At 64.9% G+C, this 755-nt stretch overlaps 1 protein-coding gene across 1 annotated transcript in view; it reads right to left on the bottom strand.

The window, feature by feature from the left end:
* Positions 1 to 500, bottom strand: part of LOC102873643 (zinc finger protein 658-like) — a gene marked incomplete at its 5' end in the record, with an annotated part of 34,682 nt that extends 34,182 nt beyond the window's left edge. The window contains one exon of the mRNA XM_006903368.1: positions 267 to 500. Within this exon, the coding sequence (XP_006903430.1) occupies positions 267 to 500 (234 nt within the window). The remainder of the gene's footprint in view (positions 1 to 266) is intronic.
* Positions 501 to 755: the final 255 nt, after the last annotated feature.

Raw genomic sequence — 755 nt, 5'->3', positions numbered from 1 at the left:
CACACTCACCTCCCGACCCCCCGGGGACTGACCACCACCCTGGTCCTCCGCGCACACTCACCTCCTGACCCCGGGACACTGACCACCACCCTGGTCCTCCGCCCACTCTCACCTCCCGACCCTCGGGGACTGACCACCACCCTGGTCCTCCGCGCACTCTCACCTCCCGACCCTCGGGGACTGACCACCACCCTGGTCCTCCGCGCACACTCACCTCCCGACCCCCCGGGGACTGACCACCACCCTGGTCCTCTGTGCACACTCACCTCCCGACCCCCGGGGACTGACCCCCACCCTGGTCCTCCGCGCATATTCACCTCCGGCCCGGGGGACACACGCTCGGCAGCTCGGGACACTGGGCAGTGGAGGCCGCTGCGGCCGGAATGGCGGGAAGCGGCGGCTCCCGGAGGAGAGGGAACCCCGGGACACACCGGACACGATCGGATGGTGGGAGCCGCCGCCTCGGACTCGGGAGGGGCACTAGCCGTCACCTGTTCGGCCTAAAGTGACGGAGACAAAGGAAAATTCCGCCCCAACAGCCGCCCTAGAAACGCAGCAGCCGCAGCTGCGCGGCACATATCAACTTCCGGTTAGAGCTGGAGAGTGTCTCACAAAAATACCTCCGGGCAGAAACGACGACCACATACCCGACGCTGAGCTTTGGTTCTTACCCTGGAGTTTAGAATCCAAGCTGCTTTATTTCCTCTCCGCCCTTTGTCCTCTAGTCAAAACGGAAAAAACAGGTGACCCTCACG

The sequence above is a fragment of the Elephantulus edwardii genome, unplaced genomic scaffold (assembly GCF_000299155.1).
Source record: "Elephantulus edwardii isolate Elephantulus edwardi_28Jun2011 unplaced genomic scaffold, EleEdw1.0 scaffold00598, whole genome shotgun sequence".
Taxonomy (NCBI): Eukaryota; Metazoa; Chordata; class Mammalia; order Macroscelidea; family Macroscelididae; genus Elephantulus; species Elephantulus edwardii.
Note: the sequence above shows the minus strand (reverse complement) of the source record. Positions and strands in the feature narration are given on the sequence as shown.